We start from the raw sequence: 14379 nt of genomic DNA on the forward strand, positions 1-14379 counted from the left end.
TTGATTCAGGGACAATTGGTACAATCATGATATTTTATCCATAATTTATACGGTTGCATTTTTGTATCTAGTTGATGTGTACAAATAAAATAAAATTTATGCGTATAATAAAATCATATAAATAAATATACAGCACATTATGTAAAAAGTAGAATAACCAAACAGCTGGATGAAAATTCTAGTCGTACCTGCTTCTGGCCTGCCGTGCTCACCAACTCCAACAGAAAATACGCTACTACAGTTATACTAGGTCTATTTACAAATTTTTTGGGTTCTGGTTTTACAAGTATGTATTTGACTGAATGGGCCATCAGAAGTTGGGTGGCAGAAAAGGAATTTGATTTCTTGGCGGTGGCGGTTGTGGGTTGGAAAATAAGTTGTATTACTTGGTCGCTACGTAGCACTGTCAAATCCCGGTGGAGCTGAGCATAGGATAACCATCATAGCACCCTGCATCTTAACCAATCGCCGCATCTTGGCCTCTTCCATCTACCGTCCAAAACAGTCACCAGTCTCTCCTCCATTTGTAACTGTACAAAACCAAAAAAAAAAAAAAAAAACTTGTATAGAATTTGGCAAAAACAGAGAATTAGAAATAATATAAGAGGAGGAAGGACCGAAATTCCAAAATGAAGGGACCATAATTGAGACGGGAGAAGGGCGAAATTATAAGAGGAACGGATTTGTATTTGATTCATTGCAGAAACTATTCAATCAGGGATTGTGGGGTTTGTCAATTTTGCAATCCAACCAATTGATTCTGCGCTGCTTAAACCCTCTCGGCTCCCTGCAGTTTTAATAATCACAAGTAGTAAGCTTCAGAATCCCTTCTTTTTTCTTTGCAACTTCATCATGATAAAATCTGTGTATTTATTCGTGCTGTTTCATTGAAATGGCATTCCATTTTGAGTGAAGAGGAAGCTGTTTCATCAGAAATTTGGTAACAATCTATTGGACTGTTCTTTGGAACGTAGTAGTAAGGGTTAGTATCGTTGCTTTTGCCTTTCCTTAAGTCACATTGGTTTGATCCCGTAGATTTTGAATTCCGGTAGCATCATTAAAAAAAAAAAGTGTGAAAGCTGTGCGCAATTAGGTAGTCAGAAACGTGTTGTTTTCTAAATTGAAAGCAATGACATTTTTGCCGTCGCAGCTGGTGGCAACTGGCGGGCAATTTGTGGAGAAGAAACAACTTGTTGATGCTGTTCAATGGAAGAAGAGGAGGAAGATAGGGTTTTATTGAATCGTTTAGGTGTCACTTCTGCAAATCCTGAAGATATCGAGCGCCACATTTTTGGGCAGGTTTTGATATATTACGATCATCTTTTCCTTAGCTGTTGTAGTCTTGTACCTTCATATTGATGTAACTAATTTGGTTGACGCACAAGTTACATAGTTTGGTGTTTTAATTTTGTTGATTCGCAGGCTAAAACTAGTGCTGCAGACAGTAGTGCAGCTGGAGGAAGTGATGGTGAAGAATTGGTTGTTGGAGCAGAAAGCAATGGTGCATCATCAACTAGTCTTCCTGATCTCTACAATAAACTCAGAGCAATGGAGCTCGAAATAGATGCTGTTAAATCTGCTTTTGAAGTTAAAAACTTTGCAAAAGACGATGCGCATGTCTCTGAAGGTGATAGTGAGAAAGGGCATGAGAGTGTAGAAGCCGAAGAAAATAATTCTCGTGCTTCTCCCAATGATACAACTCTCCAGCATGCTCTTGCTTCTGATCGTTTAAAGAGTCTGATTAAAACAAAGGCTCAACTTGAGAAGAAAATTTCAGATGGTTCCCCAGATCTTGAGTACAGGAACTTGATAAAGAATATTGTCAAGGAAGAGCGTAATTCCAAACGAAAGCCAAAGGACGTTAAGAAATTGATCAAGAATCAGAGCAAAAGGCTGAAAAGAGCTTCTTTTAGCGAGGATGATGATTTTGATGCAGTTCTAAATGCAGCATCTGCGGGGTTTGTTGAAACAGTGAGTCCTTTGTAGTATATTGGCTATGGATTGCCCAAAATTCTGCTTTTTCACAAGTGGGAAGCACCGATTGAGATGTTCTTACTTGGTTAAGTTTCTTAAAAAAAACAAAAAGTAGCTACTGGTGCAATTTGTTTAACATGTCTTTAATGACTAAATGTACAATTGACTTTTAGATTACGGGGATTGTTTATGTTTGAACAAGTGCTAAAAGCTGACCCTTTATGCCTTAGGAAAGAGATGAATTAGTCCGCAGAGGAATTTTCACCCCTTTCCACAAGCTTAGGGGTTTTGAACGCCGTATTCAAGAGCCTGGTTCATCCAGCAGGCATGATGTTATCGAGAATGCAGATGAGAATGATCAGGTTGCTTCGTCCAGCCTAGCCAGGGCTGTCCGTTCAATCACTGAGGCTGCTCAGGCTCGTCCAACAACGAAGTTGCTTGATTCAGAAGCATTACCAAAACTGGATGCACCCACTCATCCTTTTCAAAGGTTAAGAGTGCCATTGAGAATTAAGCATTCTCTAGACAATGATGTGGAGAAAAATAAAGATACAAAAAGGAAGAAGAAAAGGCCAGTTCCTGCCAAAATTTGGAGAAAAAAAATATCCCGTGAAGAGAAAACATTTGAGGGAAATGGTATGTCTAGCATTAACAGCAAGTTTATTATCAAAATCGATATATGTTAAGTATGGGTTTAGTAGTAGTTGTTGATGTATTGCTTTGCGAGACTATGCTTCCTTAACAGACCTTATATTCTTCTAGGTGTGAATAGCTGCAAATTAACTTGGTTCTCCTTTGTTTGACATCCTCATTGTTCTTCAATTTTGCAGTAAGCTAGTTACTAATCTTCTTGTATCTTTTAAAGATGCTAGGAACTCTGGTAATGAAGATGATGATGGAGAAGATGCTGTAGATCTGGATGGTGAAGGACCTAGTTTTGTTGCGTTAGAAGGTGGGCTGAGGATTCCTGAAGCAATTTTTAGCAAACTTTTTGATTATCAAAGGGTTGGCGTCCAGTGGTTATGGGAACTCCACTGTCAAAGAGCTGGTGGGATAATTGGAGATGAGATGGGCCTTGGTAAAACCATACAGGTCATAGCTTTCCTGGGGTCATTGCATTTCAGCTTTATGTATAAGCCAAGTATTATTATCTGTCCTGTCACACTCTTACGGCAATGGAGAAGAGAAGTTCAAAAGTGGTATCCAAGGTTTCATGTGGAATTATTGCATGATTCTGCTCAGGATGCACCTGGTATGAAGAAACAGAAATCTTCTAGCGAGAGTGATGATGATGAGTTTCTTGATAGCGATATTGAAGAAACTTTACCTTCTAAAACTACCAAAAAATGGGATTCTTTGATCAACCGTGTTCTTAGGTCAGATTCTGGCCTGCTGATCACCACTTATGAGCAACTTAGGTTGCTGGGCGAGAAGTTACTTGATATTGAATGGGGATATGCAGTTCTGGATGAAGGACATCGCATTCGAAATCCGAATGCAGAAATTACGCTTGTTTGCAAACAGTTGCAGACCGTGCACCGTATAATAATGACAGGTGCACCAATTCAGAACAAGCTGAGTGAGTTATGGTCTTTGTTTGACTTTGTCTTCCCAGGAAAATTGGGCGTCTTGCCTGTATTTGAAGCCGAATTTGCAGTTCCCATATCTGTTGGTGGTTATGCTAATGCGACCCCTTTGCAAGTTTCCACAGCTTACAGGTCCATATTTTAAGGCACTGTATAGTATCAGGCATTTACTTATTATGATTTTATTGATTAGATGACTGGGATTTGGGGATGTCCATGATGAAATGTAGCAGGTTTTGCTGTACATGATTTGAATTTTTAGGATATTTTTAAGTTACATTTAACCATTTAAATTGCCTCAAGGTGAAAGAAAAAGCATGTGAAAGCAAAGATAAAGTAAAAGAAGTTTGCCTCTGACTATGGACACCGGGAATTTAACATTTCAAAAAATGCGTGTTAGACAGTGCTGTAATGTTTATTACATCATCAGCCATTTCTCCCCTTCTGTTCTTTCTTTATGTTCCCCCTCCCTTTGTTTTTTTTTTTGGTATGTGTGTGTGTTTTTGGGCAGAGATTTTGTTTCCCGTAGTTTCTCTTATCCAACTTCCACAATCGATATAAATTGTCGAAGATTTTGCATTGCTAATTTTGGCGCTATGTAGATGTGCCGTTGTCCTGCGTGACCTGATCATGCCCTACCTCCTGCGTCGCATGAAGGCTGATGTAAATGCCCAGCTAACAAAAAAGACGGAACATGTCCTGTTTTGCAGCCTTACTGCAGAGCAGAGGTCTGTCTACCGGGCATTCTTAGCTAGCTCTGAGGTGGAACAGATCTTGGATGGTAGCAGAAATTCTCTTTATGGTATTGATGTGATGCGAAAAATTTGTAACCATCCTGATCTGCTTGAGAGAGAGCATTCCTGCAAAAATCCAGATTATGGAAATCCTGTGCGCAGTGGCAAAATGAAAGTTGTTGCCCAAGTGCTCAAGGTGTGGAAGGAACAGGGTCACCGTGTTCTTCTTTTTACTCAAACGCAGCAGATGCTTGATATACTTGAGAATTTTGTAGTAGGTGTTGGCTACACTTATCGGAGAATGGATGGTCTGACTCCTATAAAGCAAAGAATGGCTTTGATAGATGAATTCAATAATTCGGATGATGTTTTCATCTTCATCTTAACAACCAGAGTTGGTGGTCTGGGAACAAATTTAACGGGTGCTGATAGAGTGATTATTTTTGACCCAGACTGGAACCCGTCAACTGATATGCAGGTATATTTAGTCATTCTCTCTTTTCATCTTTGGTGTGTGTTTGTGGATAAGTTTCATCTTTTATGGCACTGGACTTTTATTTGATAAGCTATTTATCTTCACAAATTTTGCTGAACCATGATCCAGCTTCCCTCTCATCACTAACCCTCCCCCCCCCCCCCCCCCCACCCAAAAAAAAAAATGGTAAAGGGAGCCATTAACTCCCTCTTCACACTTTTTTTTTTTATTTTTGTACTTGATGATCAGTTACTACTGAATTTATAGTCGATCCCATTTTTCACATAATCCAAATAACAGGCAAGGGAGCGAGCTTGGCGTATTGGCCAAACAAAAGACGTGACTGTTTACAGATTGATTACTCGTGGTACCATTGAAGAGAAGGTTTATCACCGTCAAATTTATAAACACTTTCTTACCAACAAAATCTTGAATAATCCACAACAGAGAAGATTCTTCAGATCACGAGATATGAAGGATCTTTTCACATTGAATGATGATGAGAAGGATGGTTCTACTGAAACATCCAATATTTTTAGTCAGTTATCTGAAGCTATAAATGTGGTAGGGGTGCATGATGATAATCAGAATAAGCCATCTCTGACAGAGTCGGCCCCTTCTGCTGCAAGTGACAAACGTAATGGCTCAGATACTGAAAATAAAGGGAAAGAGATGGATGACCACAGTGATGGGGAAGTTGATGAAGAAAGAAACATCTTGCGGAGCCTTTTTGATGCTCATGGGATTCATGTAAGCCACTTAACTGCTTGCATTAGCTGTCTTCTTTCAGATAGATGTTATTGCTGCATTGTAGGGCTTGTTTGAGAGTATATCATGTTTTCTAGTTTGACCTCTATCATAGTTGAGATACTTGAGCTCTAAGACATACGGTCGGAAAAGAATATCTAAGTAATAGTCAAACTGACTGCATTTTAGCTTTACTAATATTGATTGAAGGATCCAAGTCCTTCCAAGTAGATAAGTTCATTTAGTCCTCCGTTGGCGCTGAACATCTTGCTTGACCAATGGATTTTGACAATAATCAAAGGATGCTTTGAGATGGTGACTGGTATAAATAATCCTAGTTATTTTTAAAAGATGATCTTTTTCCCACTTAATAATAGATTTGTCGTGTTAGTTTTTTGATATGCGACAGAATTAGGCAAACAATAGCCCATTTCATGCTTCTCCAGATTTTCCTCTTGCTCCCTGGTCTCTTTCTATTCAAGACATATATATCATTTATGTTAGTATAATTTTTACTTTTCCAGAGTGCCATGAATCATGACGCTCTCATGAATGCTCATGATGAGGAGAAGATGAAGCTGGAGGAACAAGCCTCCCAAGTGGCACAGAGAGCCGCAGAAGCATTGCGGCAGTCACGAATGCTTCGACGCCAAGAAAATATAGCTGTTCCTACCTGGACAGGTAAATCTGGAGCTGCTGGTGCACCATCTGCTAGCGGAAGAAGATTTGGCTCTACCATGAATTCTCATATGATTAGCAAAACAAGATCATCTGATGAATTAGTTAACAGAGAGGCAAACAGGCCAAATGGGTTAGTTGCTGGGGCTTCTTCAGGTAAAGTATTATCTTCAGCTGAATTATTGGCCAAAATTAGAGGAAACCAACAGAGAGCTGTTAATCAAGGGCTTGAACATCAGTTTGGCCTGGCTTCAAGTTCCAATAACTTTGGGAGGTCTGCAGACACCAGACCTAGGGAATCAAAGAATTCGGCTACGCAGCCAGAAGTATTAATTCGTCAACTCTATACATTTATTCAGCAGAATGGTGGAAGCTCAAGTACTGCCAGCATCGTGGACCATTTCAAGGACAGAATACCATCGAAGGATCTTCCATTGTTTAAAAATCTTCTGAAGGAAATAGCTACGTTGGAGAAAAACTCGGGTGGTTCGTCCTGGGTTTTAAAGCCTGAGTATCAAGAATGATTGCTATGAAATTTGCCTGCGGGTCAAGCCTCAGTATCCAGCAACAATACTTCCTTCGTTTTGCTCGAGGGAGTATTTCCAATTTGATGGCCGGATAGCTCCCATCAATTGTTTTTGACATTTAGTGAACTGACACCCAATAGAATGCTGTTTTGTTAATACAGTCAGTGTCTGAACGATACTGAAATTCATTCCGATTTTCCAAAATTATTTAGAAGTTGAGGTCGTGATTACACGTCCAGGCCTTTATAAGCATCTTCTTCTTTTTCCCCCTTCTGTAATATAGCATGTCTTCGTGTTTTTTTTTTTTTTTTAAATAAACCCCTTATGTTTTAGTTTTCTTTTAGCTATTTCAGGATCCAGTATTTCTTCTTAAAGAATTCTTGCCTATCCTGCTTTCTACAACTAATTTTCTTTTTCTTGCTTTTGGAAAATAAAAAATTACTTCCAGTTTTCGCTGGCTCCGTTGTTTTCATATTTTGACAAACCTTTTGTTTTCTAGTTTATCACAAAAGACTGGAACGTGCAATTTATTGGCTATGGAACTGTTTCTTTTCTTGGTCCGATCGAGTGTGATTACGCTGTTCTGTGCTGCACTTTCCTTTCCCAAGTTTGACGTTAGTGTGTGATTTTTACCCAAAAAAACATATAATGTAGTATAGCTTTCGCTCTAAAAAATTCAGGATTATGCTTACACATATTATGACCATAGGAGATAGAGTGTCTCAGCGACGGGATTTCTGAAGCAGGGAAAGTGGTTGCACGTCTCTGCGAATATACTAAACTATCAAAGCAAAACGTATCCAGTGGCCAAAAAAAAAAAAAAAACGTATCAAGTGCCACAGGCAAGATCAGGCGTATTTTCTTGGCATGACATCTGGCAATACAGGCTTTCTTTCCTGCATGAAAATGGTAATACAAAGTCAAATCATACACCCGACTACAGTTTAGCATGGCGCATTCACAACTTGCAAATGGTGCCTGAATTAAACAAGGGAAAATGACCAAATTCATCCTGAACTTTTTTCTAATGCTGATTTAGTCTCTAATTTTTATTTTTGGCAAATTTGATACGCGACTTTATATTGCGGCTCTAATTAAGGACCTTCGCAATGGTGCCACCATAGAACATCGATTTAGTTTCTGATAGACCAAACAAACAAGGGTATTTTGGTATTTTGGATTATCTTCTTCCTCCACCACCAAACTCCATGGCTTGCCACCTACCTCTCCCTTGGGACATGAGAAGCGAAGTGCAGTAGTAGTAAAATTTCTTTCGAAGAACAATTGCCTAAGGATATGATACACCTTGATAATATTCAGGAAATCTAGCAATGAGAAAAATAACTAGAAGTATATTATGGACAACAAATCCCAATGCATTGAGATTGAGAAAGAGTTCAACGAATTGAGGAGAAAAGCTAGAGACTTCTAATATTGAACTTGGGTCTTTCAAAATGTTCATGTGCAGTCACCTTTTTAATTATTTGAATTGCAAGATCAAGTTTTGGAATAGAAATCCTATCCTATGAAGTGAGTTCAAATGGAAAGATTTTCTCTCTTTCTTTAATCTGGAATTTTTTTACAAGATCTGAATTTTAAAGCTTTTCTCTCTTCCTTTAATCTGGGAACTTTGACTTTTTATCTTTTGGCTTTTCTTTGATGGAACGAGATCAAGAGATATAGCATTAGCAAGGGAATAGAAAGAGAGTAATAGACAAAAAGGAAAGGAAATAGGAAGGGGTGGTGGTAGTAGCAGAGAGGAGAGTGGTGACGATGGTAGGGACAGGGAAGACGTAAGGTAGGGGAAGAGGAAAGAAATTAAAATAAAAAATTTAAAATTACCTCAAAAAAGTTTTAAATATTAAAATACCCCAAAAACTAATAGAGTGTATTTGGATTGAGATAATTTGATAAAAAAAAACAATTTGCTTCACAAATCTCAATCACCTTTTTATCTTCCCAATCACCTTTTTTTCTCACATACATCACATCACAAAAAATGTTACAATAATTATCTCAAATAAATCATCCAAATAAACTTTTATCCAAACAAACCAAATGATTTTTTTTTATTTACTTGGTTTTATTAACATTCATACTTGAAGTTCCCAAAATACCCCTATTTAGCTATTCAATTACGTGGTGGCATTGCCGCAGAAGTCCTTAATTAGAACCTCAACATATATTCACGTATCAAATTAACCAGAAATAAAAATTAAGAACTAAATCAACACTAGTAAAAAGTTTAGGGGCGAATTTGGCCATTTTCCAATTAAACAATCACAATCCTAGAATGCTGCATGTTCAACTTGACCCCCTTTTTCACCTCAACACGATCCAATTGGAGAAGGGAAAAGGTCATCCACCCACCAACTCCGTTAACCTTCTTTGGAGAAGTTGCTCTTGGTCGAAAAAAAAAACTATATATAACATGTAAAAATAATAATTGTGTTTAGATAGGAGGTTATTTTAAAATATTATTTAGAATAATATTTGAAATATTATTTGTAACAATAGTTTTTTTATAATATGATGTACGTAAGATAGAAAAGATAATTGAAAAGATTTAAAAAAAAATTGTAAAGTATATTTTGATGCAAACAAATAATCTTTTACAAATGATGTCAATCCAAACACACCCAAAGGATTAAAACATTAATAAACCATGTGCCATTCAGGCTTGGACAAATTTGTACATAGAAAATGTATACAAATCTAACCCGCCCCAAGAGGCGATACCACACAAAACTATACTAAGCCTTACCCACTACCCCGAAAGGCTTGTTCTTTGGGAAAGAACTGCAACACTGTAAAAGCAATTCGACCACTTGATCACGACTTGGAGAAAAACAAACATTGGAGCAGAAACCCAGGAAAGAGAATTATCTTGTGTTATACGTTTATAAATTTGAGATCAGCAGTCCAAGTATGTCAAAAGAACGATATCAACACATTCCGAGAATAATTATTCCTCCAAAGATGGAGCACATATTGAATTTCCTTCAGTTATGAATTTTCTTTTCAATTTTTCTCATCTCTTTTAATACAACAGGAGACAAAGATCCGAGCCACCAACAGTCAAATGCTAACATGATCAAAAAGCAGCCCATCCAGCTGCAGTGGCCTTATTAGAACCTGTTCCAGTGGCTGTAGGAAGATTCTTCTGCAGAATGCCAACAACAAAGCCGCTATTAAATTTCATCATGTCATAAGTAGACCACGAGCTGACTCAGAGATACAAGCATTGTATCTCTACATAAGTCACTTAAAACGACCAAGCCTATTTACACAGGTTGGAGAGAGAACACCATCCATTTAAAGTCAAAAACACTTCCAGATAAAAGACATTTGGTAAAACAGCAGCTAATATTTTATGTGTACATACATCACATAAAAAGGTGGCACCCATAAGAAAGATTCATATTTATCAAGCAAGATACTGATGATTCCTATATTTATGAATCTCTATCAAGCGAGATAAGTTTGTCTTTCTAAATGCCACTAAAGTAAAGGTAATTTACAAAAGGCTCGTAGAAATATTTGCTGCAGATTTTGCTTCCAAATGTCTCTAAATATGAATTATATCCCTATCAGAGCCATTTTGCAAAAAAAGTCAGTTACATGACTACCTGAAAAGGATGACCTTACCTTACCTCTACTTCTCCAAAAAGTCAATAGCTCACAAAATCAGGTAATACCAGTTGAATTACTAAAATTCTTAACTTGGAAAGCCACACTGAGTACCATTGTATATCTACACTGCAGATCAGAGAATATTACAAGAAAACAAACAGTGGGCAAAATGCTTTTGGTTACTGAAATTATCCAGTTAAGATAATTCAGAAAGGATGCTTTATATGATCAGCCAATTCATGGATCTAAATGAAGGTTAAATAAAAAGGTTGATCACCTCATAATCAAAAAGCTGGACAAAGTAGAAATTTATGAAAGCCTCAAGTTTAATCTACCAACCCCATCCTTGAACACAAGAAGAATTGACCTTTAAATCGACTCAGATGAGTCCTTTATTCCAATCACGTGATGATCAATGATCCGTCTTGATGGGAGTTTCCGAAAGTAGGCAGGTCTCAATTTTCTTGATTTTAGTCAGTTGCAATTAAGTCCTCTACATACCTCTAATCACAAAGCCCCTTGGTATACAAATTTCTGCTGTTTAAATTGTATAGAAGGATAAATGAAGTTCCCAAATGTAACAGAAAGGAGAATGGGCACCTCAAGTTGTGACAGATCTGCCAGTGGATCAGCAGAATGTCTGGCAACTTCCTCAGGCACCTTGAGAGTAGTATTATGGCTTCCCGAAGTCGTCCTAGCAGCTGCAGAATCATTGGGAGGGGGTGGGAGAGGAGACCTAATCCTCACTCCTCCACTGGGGGGTGGTGCTAGGCTTAGAGTTTTGGCCTTTACAGTTCCAGGATGTCCACTTGACATTCCTGCAGCTGAAAGCATGCCTGTTCCACTAGAAGGTTTGTTCTTCACATTAATTCGGATAGTTTCACCTTCCTGAAAGATAAAAAGAAAAAAGTTAGTCCATAGGAAAAAAGATAACATCAACATGGATCAACAAAATAACTAAAACTTCACCAGTAATATCAGAACGTAATAAACGAACAGAATGCAAAACTAGCACATAAATCCGAGGTTGCTAGATAAACCTAACAAAGAAAGACAATCAATTCCAAAGTAACACATAGTGCATCAATTTCAAGAGCCAATTAAGACTATTCCTCTTCATCGTTTTCATCTTAATTGGACAAGTAGCGCATAGGATGAGAATGCAGCGCAAATTCTACCATGGAAAAAAAGTAATGGCTGTAAGTATTACTTAACAGATTTCAATAGCCTATCAAATCCCAAAATCAGTAAACAATGCAGTAAAAAACCCTGACATAGACAAACAGATACCAGCTTAACTATTAGTTTTGCAGAAGTCAACAATCTAGACTCTCAAAATTCTTTTAACAGCATTGATAGTAGAAAAACAGACGTGGAATTCTTGACACTAATCAAAATTTATACTTAGCCAAATTTTCACAACTAATAAGCATCCCTTTGCGAAAAAACATTTTGCTGGATCAATCTTAAGACATAAAAATCACCATCCTCGAGCCTCTCATCCATTCTCATAAAATTTCACGTAAATCTCATAGTGCATTGGTCTGAGAACAGATGAATAAGTCATTCGATCAATTAATTAGTGCTTGTTGCATAATCAGGGCAGCCAAAAAGAAAAGGGAGAAGAGTAAATACACGAACAGATAGATTAAATTTACCTTTAACCTATGATTGACAGCTGGGTGAATATCGATATGACTATCGTCACTGCCTTCACCGGCGGCACCGCCAGTCTCCTTCTCATGCTCTCTCCTAACATATTTCTCGTGATCAGACAACGCCACATTGAAATCAAAAGCCTCGTTCCTCTCATTGAAGCCTAATCCAATGAAGGCGTGCTTCCCAGTTCCGTCTTCAATTTTCAACACAAAGTACCTAGAAGAGTCGAGAGCAGGCTCCACGGAGTTCTCTCTCTGACCAGGATTAATAAAACAAGCAGCGAATAGCTCACCGGAGTTCGGATCCTCGAGTCGTATCTCGCACCGGGTATTGCAGGACACGACCCTAAGTCGACCGGACCAGATCTTGTCGGACTGTAACCATTCTCCACACTTGTAGCCGCCGCTGGTGGAACGTGGAGGGATTTTGTATACGGAGACCTCGCGGACCACCAGAAGGGTGTGCTCGAAGGATTCTTCGTCGTCCTCAAAGGACATCGCGTCGGATGAAGTCTAAGCTGTGAAGCAAGAAGAAGAGGAGAAAGAAAAAAGAAACAATAAAACCAGTTGGGCTAAAGGTGCAATGTTAATTGTTTTTAGGTAGCTTAGGAGTAAAGAGACAGGAGGCTGGAGGGAAGGTGGGGTGGCCCGGTGGTGGTGGGAGAATACAAATTCTTTCTCTCTTTGGGTCGGATTTGGATCGGATTGTTGATGGTTACCGCCTACCTCAGCGGAGTCCTATATTAAACCGTGTGGGAGATTTCTGGGTTTTTTTTTTTTTTTTTTGTCGACTCAGATGCGTTCGACGTGCTATTGGTCCACTACTTACTAGTAAGAAGGAGTAGTATTTGGATTTATCCCCACATAAATGCGTATAATGCAGACGCAAGGAAGAAGATTTGAATTTCTAAGTTGTTATTTAAAAAAAAAAAATTTTGGATGGGTTCGTGCTTACCAATTGAACTGAATTGCGTTGGGCATACATTCAAGATCATATGTCTGAGTTCTTACAAATTACTTGTCAACACAATTCTTAGATTGATATATTGTGGGAAAATGACTCGTCATTGTCAACTGAACTAACTACATACAGAAAAAATATATATGCACTTAAACCTCTCTTTGTGTGTGTATGTGTATATATATAAATATATATATAAATACATCCACGTATATAATATTTACATATACACACATATTCATATGTAAAATACATCCACATATAATATTTAACAGAATCACATATAAAATATTCTTTTGTATACATATATAAATACACATGCATCATTGTTAAATCATAATGTATAGATATAGCACTTGTGTATACACATATAAGCGTGTGTATGTGATCGAGTTGGTTAATTTTTATCTCATTTAAAAAAATTTTATCGTGAAAAAAGAAAAACAAGTGTGAGAGTTATGGAGTTTGGATTTAATATTCATGTCATTTTTTAGATTTTTTGATATTGCCTTAATTTAATGTTGATTTTTTAACGAGCTTACCAAATAGTGCTTGAATTCTATATTATTTGAATATATTTTCTTCATTGAATTTAGGTTTTATTTCACATACATTATATTATTAAAAAAATTACAGTGTATAACAAAAAAAATTCCAAATAATCTTTAATACAGATGCTTTAAGTATTAAATGAAGATAGTAGTAACTTTTAACTAAGTTAGCTAATTTACTTTTTCCATCCAATTCTTTTAAATTTACACATGCATAAAAACTAAGGCCTTGTTTGGACAGCCATTTTTCGCTGAAAAATTGCGTCGTTTTTTGTAATCACATTTCTCAATTACCTTTTTGGGAAAATGATTTGTTTCATCCCTCACATTTCGCAAAAATATTATTTTCGTCCCTCACTTTTAAAATGAAGCAAATTCGTCCCTGACATTTAAAAGTTAAAACTATTGCATCCCTGAACCTAATTTTCAATTTGAATCAAATCATTCAATAACCCAGTAATAAATTTCGGAAATATAATTGATAGATCATTCGGTCAATTTTATCATATTCACATGACATTTATTAAACCAAAAAAATAAAAATTATAAAATAAAAGGCCATTATTTGTTTTAGAATAGTAAAGTTTTTTTTTTGGTAAATTTTTTCATGCACCGTTAGTATATCCGCTTGCGAATCTAGATGTGTATCATAAATATAAAATTTGGTGTTTAAATTAAAATTAAAATGATATGGTGATACATAAAACCATCAGTGTATACAATGATATGTAGGAAAGATTAATCTTTCTTTTTTATGTTATAATTTTTTATTTTTCTTTTTAGGTTCATTAAATTTCACACGAATATCAAGTTGAATTAACCAAATGATCTACCAATTACACCCCCAAAATTTGT

At 37.0% G+C, this 14379-nt stretch overlaps 2 protein-coding genes across 3 annotated transcripts; one reads left to right on the forward strand and one right to left on the reverse strand.

Annotated features, from left to right (window-relative positions):
* The first annotated feature begins 418 nt into the window (after positions 1 to 418).
* On the forward strand, positions 419 to 6973 carry LOC113716271 (protein CHROMATIN REMODELING 8-like). 2 transcript variants are annotated; one of them, XM_027240565.2, is made up of 9 exons: positions 471 to 811; positions 916 to 982; positions 1151 to 1299; positions 1423 to 1971; positions 2205 to 2610; positions 2840 to 3692; positions 4163 to 4772; positions 5070 to 5519; positions 6041 to 6973. In XM_027240565.2, the coding sequence occupies exons 3-9, from the start codon at positions 1207 to 1209 to the stop codon at positions 6716 to 6718; spliced, it is 3639 nt and encodes a 1212-aa protein (XP_027096366.1). In that variant the 5' UTR covers positions 471 to 811; positions 916 to 982; positions 1151 to 1206; the 3' UTR covers positions 6719 to 6973. The 2 variants fall into 2 exon arrangements, with proteins under 2 accessions (XP_027096363.1, XP_027096366.1); XM_027240562.2 differs by lacking the exon at positions 916 to 982 and having other exon boundaries at positions 419 to 811.
* Positions 6974 to 9345: 2372 nt separating this feature from the next.
* On the reverse strand, positions 9346 to 12805 carry LOC113716301 (uncharacterized protein At1g03900-like). Its single transcript, XM_027240585.2, has 3 exons — positions 12013 to 12805; positions 10955 to 11242; positions 9346 to 9884 (listed from the first exon to the last, which is right to left on the reverse strand). The coding sequence occupies exons 1-3, from the start codon at positions 12508 to 12510 to the stop codon at positions 9816 to 9818; spliced, it is 855 nt and encodes a 284-aa protein (XP_027096386.1). The 5' UTR covers positions 12511 to 12805; the 3' UTR covers positions 9346 to 9815.
* Positions 12806 to 14379: the final 1574 nt, after the last annotated feature.

The sequence above is a fragment of the Coffea arabica genome, chromosome 1e, assembly GCF_036785885.1.
Source record: "Coffea arabica cultivar ET-39 chromosome 1e, Coffea Arabica ET-39 HiFi, whole genome shotgun sequence".
NCBI classification, from domain to species: Eukaryota; Viridiplantae; Streptophyta; class Magnoliopsida; order Gentianales; family Rubiaceae; genus Coffea; species Coffea arabica.

Excerpts from the sequence above, each read along its gene's own strand:
- LOC113716301 (XM_027240585.2), bottom strand. The coding sequence starts at position 12,510 with ATGTCCTTTGAGGACGACGAAGAATCCTTCGAGCACACCCTTCTGGTG. Across the intron at positions 11,243-12,012 it reads CTGTCAATCATAGGTTAAAG|GAAGGTGAAACTATCCGAAT; the intron begins GTAAATTTAATC and ends TTTATCTTTCAG. Across the intron at positions 9,885-10,954 it reads CAGATCTGTCACAACTTGAG|AAGAATCTTCCTACAGCCAC; the intron begins GTGCCCATTCTC and ends GGCATTCTGCAG.
- LOC113716271 (XM_027240562.2), top strand. The coding sequence starts at position 1,207 with ATGGAAGAAGAGGAGGAAGATAGGGTTTTATTGAATCGTTTAGGTGTC. Across the intron at positions 2,611-2,839 it reads GAAAACATTTGAGGGAAATG|ATGCTAGGAACTCTGGTAAT; the intron begins GTATGTCTAGCA and ends TATCTTTTAAAG. Across the intron at positions 3,693-4,162 it reads CAAGTTTCCACAGCTTACAG|ATGTGCCGTTGTCCTGCGTG; the intron begins GTCCATATTTTA and ends GGCGCTATGTAG.